This window comes from Chanodichthys erythropterus, chromosome 13 (genome assembly GCF_024489055.1).
Source record: "Chanodichthys erythropterus isolate Z2021 chromosome 13, ASM2448905v1, whole genome shotgun sequence".
NCBI lineage: Eukaryota > Metazoa > Chordata > Actinopteri > Cypriniformes > Xenocyprididae > Chanodichthys > Chanodichthys erythropterus.
This window is the reverse complement of record NC_090233.1, coordinates 15601538-15619339: the sequence shown is the minus strand read 5'-3', so window position 1 is coordinate 15619339 and position 17802 is coordinate 15601538. Positions and strand designations below refer to the sequence as shown.

The window sequence follows — 17802 nt, the reverse complement described above, 5'->3', positions numbered from 1 at the left end:
TTTTGAAAGTAACTGGTGTGCAAACTATAGAACAGCCTTTTATTCACTGTCCTTAAGGCTCTGTGACCAAATACTACATGAATATCCTGAAACTAAAAATCTCTGGATCATAAATAAGATAAAAGGACATGCTAGCTTAGATGATGGACACTGGGAAAGTCTATATGAGGTCATGTGATCATTGGTGAGTTTGAAACAAAACATTAGTAAGTGTTTGTGATTTGTTATAAAACAGTATGACTTTTTTTCAGAACACAAAAGAAAATAAAAAATAATAATAATTATAAAGAAAGGTCTGTTCTGTCTTCTGGTTTGTATTTCCACAGCATGATGTGAAGATCTTACGGATTTATGAATGAACCGCTCGTTTTAAAATCTACTAATGTTTGTTCTGACATGCGCTTCAGACATTACAATGCTCATGATAACTTTCATTAACTCTACAATGAGTAAATCCACTAATTACACCAGCTAATTACTCTTTGACAGCTATAGAAATATACAGATCTTCCACAAAATCTGAAGTTCAGAATCATGAAGATGTCTGCGCTCGTTTCTCTGGCGAATAAGCTCTGAATTAAATGTGGAATTTTGAAGTAAAATAATTTTTTCTTAATAGTAAAATATAATGAAAAATAGCCTAAATTTTAAAAATAATTCATGTGAAATAGTAAAATAATCTGTTTTATTTATAACTTTTTTACAGAAATAGCATGAATGACGGTGTGACAGACATTTACAGTGACACTATCAGGACATGAACCTTAAAAACAAGATGAATAAATAAACGGACAGATCTGTTTGATGAAGGTTCATGATGAATGTTATATTCTTCCGTGAATGAGCGGGATGAGAGTGATTATGCTGGAGCCTGCATCTGGCTGAATGAATATTTAATTGCCTTAATTTACTAATTAGCAGATTATATGAGGATCACAGAGAGACTCCAGCAGTTCTCCATTCACCTCCTGCCTCTTCCTCTCTTCTATTATCTTCCGTTTTCTCTCAGTCTCAGGCTGACATCTGTCAGTCCATATCTCTCTCTCTCTCTCCCTCTCTCCCTCTCTCTCTCTCTCTCCCTCTCTCTCTCTCCCCTCCTCCACCGCCTGCAGATATCCGTCCGCTCCGTTAAGATGCTTTTACAGACGATTATTGTCCTTGTTCATGGGATCAAATCTGTTTGGCACAAAAAAGCTCTGATCTGGTTTATTGCTGTAGCATATTTTACAGCCATAAATACAAGTTGGGGTTAGTGAATTAGAATTAGAAATGTACAAGAATAATGGAAATGATATTTTAATATGCCTATTTTTTTTAGTTGTCATTAAATCGTTATACACTAATGATTCATGATTCATTCCTCCTGACCACCTGAAGTGTTTAAAACAAATCCTTAAATCTTCCAGTATCAGGACTCTCGTGGTCCGTGATATACGTCACATAGATTTATTTTTATTTATAGATAGTGTGGGATTAGGTTCCACTGGTAACATTGTTGCTTTTTTGCTTTTTATGTTTCCCAGTTCTAATCTGCCACATATAACTGATGTTAATAAAACAAAATGTAATTCTTTGGATGTATATTAATAGAGGGGGTTATATTTGTTAGCATTCTTCTATTTGACTTGCTGCAGAATAAATCAGACTGAAGCATGAATCTGTGTGACTGAACACAAGAGAGCATCACGTGCTTGCCTTCGGCCACAAAATAAAACATTAAAAATATACAAAATCCAAAAATGAAAACTCTGCTCATTCACCATGATGCTTGTGCAGACGTCCCACTGTTCTGATAATAACACCAGGGTTATTAATGCTAGTGAAACATTTCTGTTATTTGAAATATGTATATATATATATATATACTCTAAAAAATGCTGGGTTAAAAACAACCCAAGTTGGGTTGAAAATGGACAAACCCAGCGATTGGGTTGTTTTAACCCAGCGGTTGGGTTAAATGTTTGCCTAACCTGCTGGGTAGTTTTATTTAACTCAACTATTGTTTAAAAATTACTGTATTGCTTAATTAAAATTAACCCAAAGTATGTTGGAAATGAACATTTATTAATGTTAAATGAATAATTATTAAACAATAAACATTTATTAAATTGCTTATTAATACATTTATATTAATAAACCATTAAACTATTACATTTATATTAATAAAATATTAAAGCTTATTAATAAACATTCACCTTTTGTCTATTATTGTTGTCTCTAATTGCATCTGGTTTTTAATTTCCCAACTATTTTGGGTTCATTTTAAGCTAGCCATATAGCAATTTTCAAACAATAGTTGGTTTAAATAAAACTACCCAGCAGATTGGGCAAACATTTAACCCAACCACAACCCAATCGCTGGGTTTGTCCATTTTCAACCCAACTTGGGTTGTTTTTAACCCAGCATTTTTTAGAGTGTATATATATATATATATATATTAGTTGAAAATCGTAAATTAAATAAAAAATATATATTGCATTGGCACTGAACTAAGTTGAAGCACTAAATTATTATCTGGTAATAAATGAAAACTAAAACTAAAGTTGAAATAAAAATAAATTAAACATAATAACAGTATATATAAAAAAACTCTTAAAATAACAAAAGCACATAACAAAATGACTAATTATCTAATTCAAAACATTAGTAAAACTAAAACAAAAATAACACTGGATCACACAGAACAGAATAAAATAAACTGAAAATGAAATTAAACTATAATAGGACAAAGAAATGCTTCACTGTCAAAAATTTACACCAATTTTAACTTTAAAGCTCAATTTTGCTGCCTTAAATTTTTAAGTATATAATCAATTTTGTTGTACAAGTCATTTAAACTTAATTATATTAAACTGACTTAAGAAAAATCAAGTTGAATCTCGTATAACTTATTAAAAAACTTGAAATTGCTTAAATGATATTGATGAGTATTAAAGTAATGTAAAAACAGGCAACAAGAGAATGTAGGCAGGACTAAACATGAGAGAGAGAGAGAGAGAGAGAGAATGGAGGAAGGGAGGGAGTCAGACAAGCCAAACATCAAGAATCACACACACACACACACACACACTCCCGCTGTAGCGTTCGCTCAGACAGACAGCAGCAACAACACATGCTGAAACTGTTTGAGGGAATATTCCACACTCTCCACATCTGTCTGAACATCAGCGCTGATCAGGTGAGCATCCGTCTGTGTCTCTCTGAGTCTTTATATGCCTCAAGATCAACGGCACTTTTATTTTGGTGAGCTGGAAGATTGTCTTTGTCATTGTATTTTAACCCCCTTGGATGAATTAATTGGAATATAAATTATATTAAGGCTATTTAACTATTATTATTTTTTAAAAATGTGTTTATTACATTTTCTCTGGCTGTGTTTGAGATAACAGGACTCAACAACTCCTGGTGTCAGTGTGACTTTAACTGTGTAGATTAACATGAAGAATGTAATCATTAATACATTCATAAGCATCTGTCATTCACGCGGTTTGTCTGTCGCTCGTGTTTTCTGATTCGTCGCTCTGTCAAATTTTCAAGTTACCTAAGCATTTTTGAATTGTTGATACCCTTCTGAGCAGAAGTGGGCCACGCTTCTCTTTAATGCATGTTTTAGTGTGGGTAGATTGCATAATGCTTGCACACAGCGAGTGTATGTGTGGGTCAGGTTTTACATACGTAGGCTTGCCTGAAGTTATCTACATAGACAGAACCAGCCAACCTTCTTAAGACACCTTAAACATCTTATTAAAAATTCAAAAAGATCAACATGAATATATACACATGGCGTCAACGTGACGAAGAGGGTTTCTGCGAAGAAAACTGGCCAACCAATAAAATTTGTGCTTTTGAAGTCCATGCAGTTACATAACAATTATGACTTGGTGGCGCTCACAAACAAACTGCTTTACCAAGTGACAATAGCTGAAGAAATCAGAACATTCCATTCCACAAACATTATGGGAATGTTACTTTTTAATGTTCTCTGAACGTTCTGAAACAAGTAGTAACATTTAAAAGATGTTAGATGAACATTTGTTCATAACTTTGAGACAACCTTGCCAGAACATTAAAGGGGTGGTTGATTATGATTGGAATTTTTTATCTTTAGTTAGTGTGTAATGTTGATGTTTGATCATAAACAACATCTGCAAAGTTACGACACTCAAAGTTCAATGCAAAGGGAGATATTTTCTTTTAAAGAAATCGATTTTTAAGAACTGCAACACACGGCTGGTAGGGGCTACAACGAACTTCTTCCCGGTTTGGTGACATCACTAACCCTAAAATTTACATAAACCCCGCCCCCGAGAACACACAACAAAGGGGGCAGGGCCATGTTGGGCTGCTTTAGAGAAGAGGAAGAGTTGTTGTAGTCGAGTGTTGTTCATTTTACGCCGGACTGCTTCACAAACGAGGTTCAATTCAACACAAAAGATGAACATGACGGCACATGCTAGTGGATGAGTTGAATCAACTCCACAGCAACTACATCAATTTATCCACTAACCATTCAGAAACGTCTAAAAGTTGTAACTTCTTCCTGAGTCTCTCCATCAGTGTCGACTCCGGTTTGAACAATGTAAGGCTGAACACTTTCCTCATTTTGGCTGCGTGAGATTCTCCAGCTTTGTTGTTGCTGAGCTGTTAAAGCTCCGCCCTCTTCTGGAGCAGCAGCTCATTTGCATTTAAAGGGACACACACAAAAACGGCGTGTTTTTGCTCACACCCAAATAGGGGCAAATTTGACAAGCTATAATAAATGATCTGTGGGGGATTTTGAGCTGAAACTTCACACACACATTCTGGAGACACCAGAGACTGATATTGTGAAAAATAGGTCCCCTTTAACCAAAGTTCTGAGAATGTTCCCTGGTTTACAGGAAAATAATGATCTGCTGAAAAAAAAGAAGAGATTTTGTAGTTTGATGATCTCCAAGCAATACGAAAATCTCAATAGGATTGACTAAATGGGTTGAATGGCTGTTTGGAAGCAATAATAATGCTTGGCTTCTTTTATTTCTCTGCACGAAAAGCAGCTGTCAACCGAATTTTGCATAGTGCTGAATTATGTGAAAAAGTTTTTTTTTTTGGCAGAAAACAGAAAACAAGAATGCATGATTAAACTTTCAAAGAGAACTGTGAGGAACTTGAAAAACTCGCCCTACACAGATTTGTTAGTTTTCTGTAGCAAGTGTGTGTGTGAAAGAGACACAGCCCACGACTCATTGGTTTTTATCTCTTCAGAAGCTGCTACAGCAAACCATGCTGCTGTCTCCAGCTCCGCAAACCCGGAGAATATGCAATGCTTAACGGTGAGTGCCGACATCCTTCTTCTGTTAATTGTGACTCATGGTCTGAGAATCACCTGACATTACATTAAAAACCAACTAAACCAATAGAATTCCCTCAAATCTTATTACAATTGTTGATTGTAGATTTGTGTTGAGTTCTACAGCCTTTTAAAACTATATCACAGATATCTTTGCTGTCACTCATTTACTCACCCTCATGCTTTTCCAAACAAATTTTCTCTTTTTTCCTTTGGAACACAAATGAAGCTATTCACACTGCTTCTTTTCCAGACAATGACATGTACGGCACAGTGATCAGTGCAGTCAAGCACCACAAAGGAAGCCCATGTGACTCATATGTTGTGACGAACAGGCCAACATTTTTTGTTAATATTCTCTGATAACCTTGGCCTCCATTAGCTCTCATATCTCATTCGCACCACCATATGTCACAATCTCCAGTCACCTCAGCATTATGTTTCCCAGAATCCCTCGTGGCCCACACCTGCACACAGCTCAGCTCATTCTCTCGTCCATCACTCTCACCCTGCATCCCGATGTGCATACTATACACCCTAAATAATACTGAATATTACTAGTGTCACATACTATTTAGGATGGATATGCACATTGAGACGCAGGCTCAGTGTAAGTGCACACACTTCAGCTACACTCTTAACTTGGACCTCAGAGATCTTCTCATGCCTATATCTAGTATCACCTGTGTTTATCCTCTTACCTTGATACTGGATTACCTGCTCCTGAGATCCTTCTCCAGCGCCTCTCCAACATACTCTCCATTCCCTGTAAGACAAAGACATTTCAGTTACTATTCAAGTTCATCGCCAACTATAAGCTGTGTGTGTTAGTGATGGGAAACCGAGGCTTTCTGAAGCGTTTGAGGCTTTCATCAAATTGTGCCGGAAAATGGTTCATTACTCGAAGCTTTTATCACAATGCACATTAGCGACATCTGGTGAGACAACAGTGCGTTGAAAACTGCATCTCAACCGTCCATCACTAGTGTGTGTGGCTGCACTCACCATTTGAGGCCCCGTTCCACTCCAACTTCAGACACGCACTTGCGAACTTCCCTAAGCACTTCCCCTCAGGGGAATCCCTGCCGCCATTTTTAAGTGCGTTCCACGTCATGAAGTGGACGAGGGAAGTTTATATGGACAGAGTCTACTCTGATGTACACTTCAAGCAGCTCTATATCCCACAATTCAACTTGATTGTGACGTCACAGCAGATCACGCTTAACTGAAGTGTAGGATATATTCATTATTTTGAGAATTAATCGCATAATTAGTGTATAATATATAATTTTGTTGAGATTCAATCGCATAATACATGTTTATGCTCACAATCAAAGTTTATATTATTTGATACTTTTGTTTCATTTGTGTAATTTGATTTTTATAAGCATACACTCTAAAAAATGCTGGGTTAAAAACAACCCAAGTTGGGTTGAAAATGGACAAACCCAGCGATTGGGTTGTTTTAACCAAACAGTTGGGTTAAATGTTTGCCCAACCTGCTGGGTAGTTTTATTTAACTCAACTATTGTTTGAAAATGACTATATGGCTGACTTAAAATTAACCTAAAATGAAATTAAAATGTTTTGGGTTCATTTTAAGTCAGCAATACTGTAATTTTTAAACAATAGTTGAGTTAACTAAAACTACCCAGCAGGTTGGGCAAACATTTAACCCAACTGCTTGGTTAAAACAACCCAATCGCTGGGTTTGTCCATTTTCAACCCAAATTGGGTTGTTTTTAACCCAGCATTTTTTAGAGTGTATAGAATGGTGCATAAAACAAAATCATAAGTACAAAGGGGGTATAAACAATAAATCAGCTCCATAGTGAGTTTCAAGTGATCAAGGGCTCAGTGCGTGTCATTTAAGCCTTATGCACCACTTCTGCCAGTAGTGGGCACTCATGCAACGTAAGCAATGACGCACATCCGAGTCCCCGAGATGGAGGGAAGTTAGTGAGTGAAGGGCATAAAAATCTGGAGTGGAACAGAGCCCAAGTCTCTGGTTGTTCCATTGCCTATCATCGACTACAGTGTTTAACTCAACCATTACCGTTCACTTACCTGCATGATAATCACTTGCAAATAAAGCACTGTGTTGAACTTACCTCATCTCTCTCTGCAAGATCCTGACCCTGTATATTCAAATATTGTAAATGATTTGTATATATATATATATACCCTTTCCCTTTCATGTAAACGGTATTCGCTGGTGGCTGTGGCCTCTTTCAGCAGGATAATGCTCCTGCCACGGATCTGCTGCTAACATGCAGTCTGCATTTACAAACATCTGTGAAAAAAATGGGTCGTTTTAAGGAGCTCAGAGAATTCAAGAGTGGTACTGTGATGGGATGCCACCTTTACAATGAGTCAGTTCATGATTCAACAGCTGAAGAGTTACAAAGTTCCTCTGGCATTAATATCAGCGCAGGAACTGTGCGGCGGAGCTTGATGGCCGAGCAGCTGCAGGAAAGCCTCACGTCAGCAGGCGTCGGATGGAGTGACTGGAGCAGTGGAAAGATGAATCACACTCCTCTGTTCGTCAGTCTGATGGGCGAGTCTGGGTTTGGAGGACGCCAGGAGAACGTTCCCTGCATTACTGTAAAGTGCTGGAGGAGGGATGATGATGATGATGATGATGGGGCTGTTTTTCAGGGATTGAAGGGAAATCTTAACGCTTCAGCATTCCAACAGATTTTGGACAATGCTATGCTTCCAACTTAGTGGGAACAGTTTGGGGAAGGCCATTTTTATCCCAGCATGACTCTCCCAGTGCACAAAGAAAGGTCCATAAAGAGTTTGGTGTGGAGGAACTTGACTGACCCGCACTGAGTCCTGACCATATACTTTTAAATAACTTAGAAAAAAGGGTAGTTTGGTTGGGTAGGGTAAACATGTAAGACAATCTGCTTCTGGATCTGTCTAATCGTTTAATATATTTAAGTTAAGACAACTCTCAAAGTAGATTTAAAGAGGATTTGTGGAGATAATGACCGTGGAGGAGGTGCTGTGCTCCTGTTGCTCCGAGATGAGGACATACTACAGCTACAGCACAACTAGAAAACCTTCAACGTAAGGCAGATCTAGACCTGTGGTGGAGTGATAGAGGATAGACACTGCACTGCTGAACAGGTACCAGTCTTCAGTGTTTTGACAGAAGGATATGAGATTATGATTGCGTTGCATAGAGGTGTGTACCTGCAACCCTCCAGCCTGACCTGACTGAACTTAATGTTTTCAAAAACTAACTTATGAGAGTGTGCAGATTATACATTTGTACTCATTTGAAAATAAATCATTTCGTCCCCAAATGAAAATCCCAAAGTAGAAAAACTTGTAATATTTGTTTACAAATCTATTCATTTTTTAGAGATCCAAGTAAAATCTACTTTTGTGTACCATGAATAATTAATAAGGCTGCACTTTTCACTGTTTGCCCATTTTATTTGCAATGTATTATTGATTGTTTTCAAGTTGAACTGTTTTAGGAAGTCTGGAGTTCTTCTCAAAATGTCTCATTCATACTCAGAAATAATCATTGATCGTTACGGTGTTTTGTGTACCAAGTATTGTGGGATGTGTGTACAACTCGGTCTCTAGTCTTCAAAATATATAAATAATATGTACCACTATAACATTTTGTCTTTGCATATAATGCCACATGCATTCAGCTTTCCACCAGGGCTGTGCTGGAAAACACATTTTGTTGAGCTTGCTGGTTCAGTTAGACATTGTGACACGACTGAAGTACAAAGCTTTGTTACTAAATGTTTTATCGACAATATGGTAACATTTGGATTTGTGCTGAATGACTAAAACGCATGCTGGCTTTGTATTGTCTTACGATCTGGTCACCTAATTTGATATGAATTATATAATATTCTAAAGCGGTAGGCCATAGCATATGTGGCGGGGCGGTGTAATTTTGAGACACAAGCCCAAGGTTTTGTTCACTAATAATGAAGTCCGACTACGCCACCCTAAGGATTAACCCCAGGGAAAATACTCAAACCACCCAAATTGGGGAATATAGCACACAGGTTCGGTTCCCTCAAAATGAGGCCAGAGACATGAGTATAAAAAAATACAAAAATGTTTATTAATACAAAAGTTAATTAAAATACAAAACAATGAATCACAGAAAAATACACGAAACCCCACTTCAAACACAAGAACACAAATTACAAAAAGAAAAAGATATCAAACAAAACCAACTTGAGGTAGTATGTATTTGTGTATGTATATGTAAAACAAAGACGGAGTAATACCAGCAGGGGCTGAGGTTCCCAACGGCTGGGATCAATGTAGAGTTTGGTTTCACAAGAGCACACTTCCACGCGCACACACACCCGTGCACTCTAATCACACTATCAAACACTCAAGGTGTACACCGCACACGATGAAGGAGAACCACCACCACAAGGAGGAAGATCAAACCACCCGTGGGACCCCAGCTCCTGCAATAAATCAGAAAGAAAATAAATAACTATAAAAACAAACTGGGCAGAAATGGCAATATAATCATCAATGCAGCAACTCCTCACATAAGTGGTATCAACAAACAGAAGTGAGGAGAAGCAACAATGTAACCAGAAAATCAGATAGTTAATCACCTGAAATTGTTACAAACACCAACTTCTATACAGTAGGTCACCACACGATTTGAATTGCATTCATAGATTAAACATGCACATATCGACAGATTGTAGTTTCACAAAAAAAAAGAAAAATCAAAGCAATACCATCAAACAAATGTCCACAAACTTAAAGAAAAAGAAAAAGGTTAACTGATTTAACCATGATAACTAATAATAAAATAAACCAAAACGTGAAGCAGGGCACTAGAAAGGCACGTAACAGAATCAAACCAGCAGTCCCCTTTAATAAACTTTGATGACTTCGTCGGCGCGGCTGTATGGACCGCCGCTCTGTTAACAGCGCGAAGACAGCAGCAAGTGCTCACGGCAGCAAACAATCACGGCATAAACGATCACGGCAGCAAACAATCACAACATAGAACGAGAGGAGAATCCATCAGGATATCACGCCGAATAGAATGCTTCATAGGCATGGGCTTGTCACCGTCATACCCACCGCTAACACCATGGGGTACAGGAAGTCATGTATACTGAGAGGCAAACAGTCATCAAAACCCACTAAGCAGCACAAAAAGGGCAGCAGCACCAGAATATAGAAACTGCACTCCACAGCCACCGTCAACACAGCCAAAACAAGAGAGGAAAACGGACGTGACGCATCCCAGGTAACAGCCAATCGGCCTTTAAATAGGAGGTACTATTCACTGATAGGCAAACACTGCTGTCAATCACCTAATCCTGTTACATTCCATCCCCAGTTTCTGCAACGTCGTCCCGACGGTGAATCAAACAAAATCCCACCTAGGAACTCAGTTCCAAGGCCGGAACAGGGTACCAGCTGTACTACTCACTATACTGGCCACTGAACCTGCCCCCACTGTTCGAGGGAGGTGGTGCAAATTAGAGTGCTGACCTGCCGTCCTCCTCCCAGTCCTTCTTACCGTAACCTCACCTACCTCTAATGAGTTGGAAGGCAATACAACTGGCTGTGAGCCCACCTCAACCTCTGTTACCCTAGGGGTTTCCACAGCTTGCCGGACACCAGAGGTCTGAGGAAGAGAAGGACCAATGTCCTGTAGCCTCGTCCTACCTCCAAGTTGTGGTGTCTCTGGCACTAAGACAAACAAATCCTCCTCATCATCATACCCCTCTTCCGGAGGCTGCAAAGACTCAGCCACCGGACTATCAGGCAACCCAGTAGGCAGATCCTGACAGATCTGGGCCTTCAGCAAGGACCGGTGCACATGCTTTACTTTTCCCAAATCCATGGTAGGAGCAATGGTATATACTGCCCCACCTTCCTTGGGTGCTCTCATGATCTGGTACACCACTGAACTCCACAGGTCTTGGATTTTACATCTACCCCTCACACTATGATCACGGAGGTATACCAATTGACCCTCCTTCAGTGGTGCTCCCTTACCTGCTGGTCATGCCGAGCCTTTCGCCGATCGGCTGCAGCACCCAAACGTTCACGAGCACTCTCAAACGCAACTTGCAACCGATCCTGCTGCTCCAGAATCCACCTATTAACGCTGCCGGCCAACGGCTCTTGGACTCTGCCCAGCAAGAAGTCAACCGGAAGTCTGGGTTCCTGCCCGAACATTAAAAAATACGGGGATTCCCCCGTTGTCTGATGGGGAGTGGTGTTATATGCAAAAGAGTACTTGTGGGAGGCAAAGTGGCCAATCACCCTTTTGGAAAGCGGCAAAGTGCGCAACAGATCATGCAACGTTCTATTGAAACGTTCGCACTGACCGTTTCCGGCCGGGTGATATGGGGTCGTACGTGACTTCTCGACTCCATACAAACTGCAAAGCTGTTGAAGTAGGACGGATTCAAAATTCCGACCTTGGTCGGAGTGAATACGACCCGGCACACCGAATTTACAAAACCACTCTACCACAAGAACCTGAGCTACAGTCTCTGCCCGTTGGTCTCTAGTGGGTACTGCCAAGGTGTATTTTGTAAAAACATCGGTCATAACTAACACGTTTTCAAGGCCAGACCTTGAGGGCTCTAACACTGTGAAATCCAAGGCCAAAATTTCATTTGGCCGAGCAGCCAACAAATGTCCCATGAAACTACCAGGTGCAGAGGGGACGCCTTTGGCACACTGGCACCGCTCACACTCCTGGCACCAGCGGGTAATGTCTGCAGACATGCCAGGCCAATAGCACCGCTGCCGCACTAGCTGAAATGTGCGTTCTACCCCCTGATGCCCATGCTGTTGGTGAAGCTGGATCAAGACATCCTGTTTCATGGCTGCAGGCAATAATACCTGGAAGATTTCCTCTCCACCATCTGAGCGCAATACACGCCGATAGAGCACTCCATCAGTCTCCACTAGGCGGTCCCATTGACGGAGCAGAATAACTGCCAATCTGGAGAGTTTCTTACGCTCTTCAGGAGTTGGGGGCAACTTGCGCCTCCAAAAAAACCAACAACTCACCTATGACTGAGTCTGCTACCTGCTGAGCACTCATGTCACTAATTGAAGTACAAGGAAATGAGGTAACCTGATTGACCGAGGTCACCAATCCACCTTGGGCAGCTTGCTGCAATGCCACTGGAACAGCCACAGCAGGACAAAACTCATGTACCACCCCTGTACCTGAAAAGTTTTGACGCGACAAGGCATCCGCATTGCGGTTGCTTCTCCCTGACCTATATTTGATCTCAAAATCAAATGATGCCAATTGGGAAGCCCAACGCTGCTCCATGGCACCCAACTTTGCAGAAGTCAGGTAGCTGAGGGGGTTGTTGTCAGTAAAAACCACACATTTATGGCCCAGCAAGTATTCCCTAAATTTTTCAGTCATGGCCCACTTGAGCGCCAAAAACTCCAGTTTCATTGAACTGTAATTGGATGTATTGCGCTCAGTGGGCCTAAGACTGCGGCTACCATAAGCTATAGGGCGTACTTTACCTTGTTGCTCCTGTGAGAGGACTGCCCCTAGTCCTCCATGACTGGCATCTACCTCTAAAATAAAAGGTAGCGAAAAGTCAGCATAAGCAAGCACTGGAGCTGTGGTTAACTTACCTTTCAACCCCTCAAAGCTACACTGACATTCCGCTGACCAGGCTTCAGCAAACTCCTGAACACCCTGCTTCGGCCGCTTGGGATTTGCTAGCTGAGCCACCAACCTATGAAGAGGGGCAGCCAACTTGGCAAGCCCTCCACAAACCGTCGGTAGTAGCTAGCAAATCCCAAAAATGAGCGCAACTCCGCAACACTGGTGGGACAACGCCATTGTGCAACCGCCTCCACCTTCCCTGGATCAGTGGAAACTCCATCTGAAGAGATGACATGCCCCAAATAATGCACTTCCCTTTTGAAAAAAGCACACTTCGATAATTTGGCCTTCAACCCTTCACTTTGCAAGCGGCTCAGGACTACCTCCATCCGGGCAAGATGTTGATCTACCGAGGAGGAAAAGACAACAATATCATCAAGATAAAGGAGGAGGGACTGGCACTGCTGATCCCCAAACAACCGTTCCATCAATCGTTGGAAGGTGCTTGGGGCATTGCACAGCCCAAAGGGCATCCTATTCCACTCAAAGAGGCCAAACGGGGTGCAAAAAGCAGTTTTAGATTTGTCCCCCTCAGCTACAGGTACCTGATTGTACCCGCTGGCCAGGTCCATGGTAGAAAACCAACGGGCCCCAGCCAGCGAGTCCAGAGTCTCCTCTATACGTGGTAGAGGGAACGCATCCTTCCTAGTCTTTGAATTTAGCGACGGTAGTCCACGCACATGCGCAGACTACCGTCCTTCTTTTTGACCAGAACAATGGGCGACGCATAGGGACTGCAGCTCTCTCTAATTACCTGAGTTTCCAACAATTGATTGATATGTGCCTTGACCACCTCATACTCGGATGGAGGAATACGCCTGAACCGCTGCCTAACAGGGATGTCATCCAACAAGGGGATCTCATGGGATATCAAATTTGTGCATCCCAAATCCCCATCGTTTGCAGAGAACACAGGCACATACTTCTCCAGTAGTGCCCTGACCTTACCCTGTTCTTCTTCTGACAACACAGATAAGTCTAACATGGCTATCTGTTCTTGCACAGTAGGGAAACCTGCACAAACTGTGTACTCACCTTAGCTGTAACGGTCTTAACTTCTGCGACCTCCGGGGGCAAACTAATCACATCAACCTTATTCACAGTGCCAATAACAGTGCTAGCGTACAATACCACATCTACAGTACCCACATTAACTACTGGCACATAAACTGTACCACCGTCCACCCTTAAGAGAGCAGGAGAGGCTAGCAAACCTGCCGGTAGACCAGAAACTGGTGGCTCAAACAGTACTGTACCACTCGAATATTGCACTGAACAGGTTGCAGCAACCAATTTCATGGTGCCACCCAAGATGCGCCACGCCCGACGTCCCCGCACTCTAACTCGCCCTCCGCCATCTGAAACTGGCTGAACGTCAACCTGGTGGCAATGCTGTAAGGCCTGAAAAACAAAATTAGGGGCCTGTGATACCACTGGTAAGTCAAAGAGAGCTGTGCCATGCTGGCCAAAGAGCTCCCGGTAGCAGCGGCTCAGGATGTTCATACCTAACACCCCAGGAACTTCTGCACACACACCACCGGGAGGATCTCTGACCACCAGTATGCCGCAGCCTGAAATTACTCGCCCACAGAGTTCCACATCTAATTCCAAATAACCAACATAAGGAATTGAAAGACCGTTTGCAGCTCGAAGTTGTAACCAATGACACGATCTAAGCTGTTCCTGACCCCACGACCCAAAATTTGTCACAAACCAACTCTCAGTAATGGTGGACACCATAGAACCAGTGTCCACCAGGCAAGGTATCTGAGCCCCACCCATAGATACAATAAGCTGTGGACAAGTAGACATAAGGCGTGACATAAAATCAAAATCAGTTACAGTTTTAGAGCCTATCCTTTTCCCAACCAAATTGTGGCCCTGCAACTCGGTGGGAACTAGTTTTCCGACGGCTGCGCGGATGACTGTCCACCCTTCATTACGGCAGAATTCACACGGGCTGATGGTGAAGCAGATCTCCGCTCCCCATCGCAATCTCTGGCAAAATGGCCAGGTTGCTGACACCTTCTGCAAATTAAGTTAGCCTTAAATGGTCGTGAACGTGACTGAGAATTTTGAAGCTGAGCCATACTTTGGGTTAACTGATTTAATTGTTGTTGCTGCTTTCTGAGCATGTCCCGTAGTTCACTCATTTCTGACGTTACTGAACCACTACTACTATTAACATGCTGATGTCCCTGTACCCCATATTGGATGCCATAAGCGGATGGAACAGACTGGCTCCGACCACGTACCCCCCCAGGCATACCCTCTCTTTCCCAACGAAGAGCTTCGCTGCGAATGTCAAACAATGTAGCAGTAGGTTGACGACGCACAAATTGCTTAAGTTCACGCCGAAGAGCACAATCGTTAACATACTCAACAAACTGATCTCTTAATAACACTTCGGCGTTAGGCATGCCGTGAGGTGACTGACTTTTAACCTTTTCCAGGAGACTCATCAGGGCCAGGGAGAACTCCACCAGCGTCTCCCCATCCTGTTGTCTTCTGGAAAAGAACGACTCCTGAAGTGCTACATAAGACTTTGTACAACCGTACAATTCACGCAATACCTGAATAATTTGATCTGGATCCTCCCTCTCGTTCCTCGATCGATAACGAATTTCTTCCCTCGCCTCTCCTTCCAGATGATCAAACAAGAAAAATGCCTGATCAGCTGTAGACAGATGGCGAAGCCGCATACAGGCCTGAGCCTCCTCCACCCACTCATTGATGCCAATGCCCGACCGACCGCTAAACTTTGGGCACTTGCGATCCCGAGGAATGAAAACAAACCGCTCCGCTGTCGATGCACCAGCACCAATAAGTGGGGGATTTTCAGCCACAGGAATAGCAACATTAGATGGACCTGGCTGCGCAACAGACACTGGCTCTTGCCGCAGCCTTTCATTATCAGCTTTCAGTTGAGCTACCAAATCTCTTAACTCACGCAATTCGTCCTCCATATCTGCAACTGCACACGCAAAGAGGGACTGCTGTTGTCTGGTTCCTACCAGAAGAGAGAGAGAGAGAGAGAGAGAGAGAAAAAAAAAAAAAAAAAGCAAATATACAAACAAAACCCACGTCTCTGGACTACACAAGAGGGGACCCTGCCGACTACGCCAGAATTTGGCGGGGCGGTGTAATTTTTATACACAACCCCACTGTTTTGTTCACTAATAATGAAGTCCGACTACGCCACCCTAAGGATTAACCCCAGGAAAATACTCAAACCACCCAAATTGGGGAATATAGCACACAGGTTCGGTTCCCTCAAAATGAGGCCAGAGACATGAGTATAAAAAAATACAAAAATGTTTATTAATACAAAAGTTAATTAAAATACAAAACAATGAATCACAGAAAAATACACGAAACCCCACTTCAAACACAAGAACACAAATTACAAAAAGAAAAAGATATCAAACAAAACCAACTTGAGGTAGTATGTATTTGTGTATGTATATGTAAAACAAAGACGGAGTAATACCAGCAGGGGCTGAGGTTCCCAACGGCTGGGATCAATGTAGAGTTTGGTTTCACAAGAGCACACTTCCACGCGCACACACACCCGTGCACTCTAATCACACTATCAAACACTCAAGGTGTACACCGCACACGATGAAGGAGAACCACCACCACAAGGAGGAAGATCAAACCACCCGTGGGACCCCAGCTCCTGCAATAAATCAGAAAGAAAATAAATAACTATAAAAACAAACTGGGCAGAAATGGCAATATAATCATCAATGCAGCAACTCCTCACATAAGTGGTATCAACAAACAGAAGTGAGGAGAAGCAACAATGTAACCAGAAAATCAGATAGTTAATCACCTGAAATTGTTACAAACACCAACTTCTATACAGTAGGTCACCACACGATTTGAATTGCATTCATAGATTAAACATGCACATATCGACAGATTGTAGTTTCACAAAAAAAAAGAAAAATCAAAGCAATACCATCAAACAAATGTCCACAAACTTAAAGAAAAAGAAAAAGGTTAACTGATTTAACCATGATAACTAATAATAAAATAAACCAAAACGTGAAGCAGGGCACTAGAAAGGCACGTAACAGAATCAAACCAGCAGTCCCCTTTAATAAACTTTGATGACTTCGTCGGCGCGGCTGTATGGACCGCCGCTCTGTTAACAGCGCGAAGACAGCAGCAAGTGCTCACGGCAGCAAACAATCACGGCATAAACGATCACGGCAGCAAACAATCACAACATAGAACGAGAGGGAGAATCCATCAGGATATCACGCCGAATAGAATGCTTCATAGGCATGGGCTTGTCACCGTCATACCCACCGCTAACACCATGGGGTACAGGAAGTCATGTATACTGAGAGGCAAACAGTCATCAAAACCCACTAAGCAGCACAAAAAGGGCAGCAGCACCAGAATATAGAAACTGCACTCCACAGCCACCGTCAACACAGCCAAAACAAGAGAGGAAAACGGACGTGACGCATCCCAGGTAACAGCCAATCGGCCTTTAAATAGGAGGTACTATTCACTGATAGGCAAACACTGCTGTCAATCACCTAATCCTGTTACACATACATTGATGTAGTTTGTCTGCATGGAAATAAAAGGCCGGTTGATTGGACAACAGCAATGAGAACTCTTTCTCCACTGAAGCGTCAGGACACGGCTGATTCTCTGGCTGCTCAAACACAAATCCCTGTAGGCTCTCTTTGTTTTTGTGCCGCCATCTTCATGGCTTTTGTGCATATGTTGAGTGACAGCATTGAATACTTCTGACTATAACGGATTCTGACTCCG

At 41.9% G+C, this 17802-nt stretch overlaps 1 protein-coding gene across 2 annotated transcripts; it reads right to left on the bottom strand.

Annotated features, from left to right (window-relative positions):
• Positions 1-9251: 9251 nt before the first annotated feature.
• On the bottom strand, positions 9252-17551 carry LOC137034900 (uncharacterized). 2 transcript variants are annotated; one of them, XR_010897007.1, is made up of 3 exons: positions 16499-17551; positions 15959-16018; positions 9252-9790 (listed from the first exon to the last, which is right to left on the bottom strand). XR_010897007.1 is itself a non-coding variant. In XM_067408136.1 (2 exons), exon 2 carries the CDS (start codon positions 15972-15974, stop codon positions 14907-14909), a length of 1068 nt encoding a protein of 355 aa, XP_067264237.1. In that variant the 5' UTR covers positions 15975-16018; positions 16499-17549; the 3' UTR covers positions 14022-14906. The 2 variants fall into 2 exon arrangements, 1 of the variants encoding a protein (XP_067264237.1); XM_067408136.1 differs by lacking the exon at positions 9252-9790 and having other exon boundaries at positions 14022-16018; positions 16499-17549.
• Positions 17552-17802: the final 251 nt, after the last annotated feature.

Excerpts from the sequence above, each read along its gene's own strand:
- LOC137034900 (XM_067408136.1), bottom strand. The coding sequence starts at position 15,974 with ATGGAGGACGAATTGCGTGAGTTAAGAGATTTGGTAGCTCAACTGAAA.